The 870-nt window shown below is 46.8% G+C and overlaps 1 protein-coding gene across 1 annotated transcript; it reads right to left on the reverse strand.

Moving 5' to 3' along the window:
- Nucleotides 1-338: 338 nt before the first annotated feature.
- On the reverse strand, nucleotides 339-665 carry LOC131809871 (proline-rich protein 9-like). Its single transcript, XM_059137303.1, has one exon. The coding sequence runs from the start codon at nucleotides 663-665 to the stop codon at nucleotides 339-341; it is 327 nt and encodes a 108-aa protein (XP_058993286.1).
- Nucleotides 666-870: the final 205 nt, after the last annotated feature.

Here is an 870-nt window from a genome sequence, read left to right on the forward strand (position 1 = left end):
CTGAAGCTCTGAATGATGAATGAAAGCGTCCTTGGCTGTTACACACTGAGGGCTGGATGATTTCATGTCCCATGGGGAGCTGAACAACTGCACTATTCCTCTAGTTGAAACCTTCGGCTAGACTGCTGAAAACAGTACTTATTCACAGAGGTTGATGAAATACAGAGAGAAATGTCTTCAGAGACAACAGACCCAGTCCTGGAATACTGAAGAAGCCAGGAGGTAAGAGCAGGTGCACACAGAGTTACCCATAGGTGAAGGTTACCATAGCGCGGGCTTGGGTTAGGTTTTCATCTGTTGGCCATCTTCTTCTTGACCCCAGATGGCATTATGAGATGCTACTTTTCCTTGCCGGGGGGTAAGCACTTCTCCTGGACTTTCTGTGGACAAACTTCCACACATTTTGTCTGAGAAAACTCCTGGCATGGCTCCACACACTGAGGTGGGCATTGGTCTTGGCTTTGCTGTAGGCAACTCTCTTGGTTTAACTCTTGGCACTGAGGAAGACATACCTCCTGAATTTGTACTGGGCAACTCTCCTGGCAGGAGTCCTGGCATGGGGGGAGGCACACTTCCTCAGCCTTTGCCTGGCACTGCTCTTGGGTCTTTTGAAGACATGGAGGAGGCACACATGGCTGCTTACACTGCTGCTCATTAAAGGACATCCTAGGATAGGTAACAGAACCTGCAACAAACACAAGATTCTAAATTAACTAGCAGTACCAGGATGGATACTGATGGTTTGATGGAAGGAAATGGGGAATGAACGATTAAAACCCTAAGAACTTATTTGCTGTTTTTCATCCTTTTCTCTTTTCTATCTCTGTTGTAGTTCCCTCTGACACTGATCTCCTAGGTGGGAATATTCAC

Source organism: Mustela lutreola, chromosome 10, assembly GCF_030435805.1.
Source record: "Mustela lutreola isolate mMusLut2 chromosome 10, mMusLut2.pri, whole genome shotgun sequence".
NCBI lineage: Eukaryota > Metazoa > Chordata > Mammalia > Carnivora > Mustelidae > Mustela > Mustela lutreola.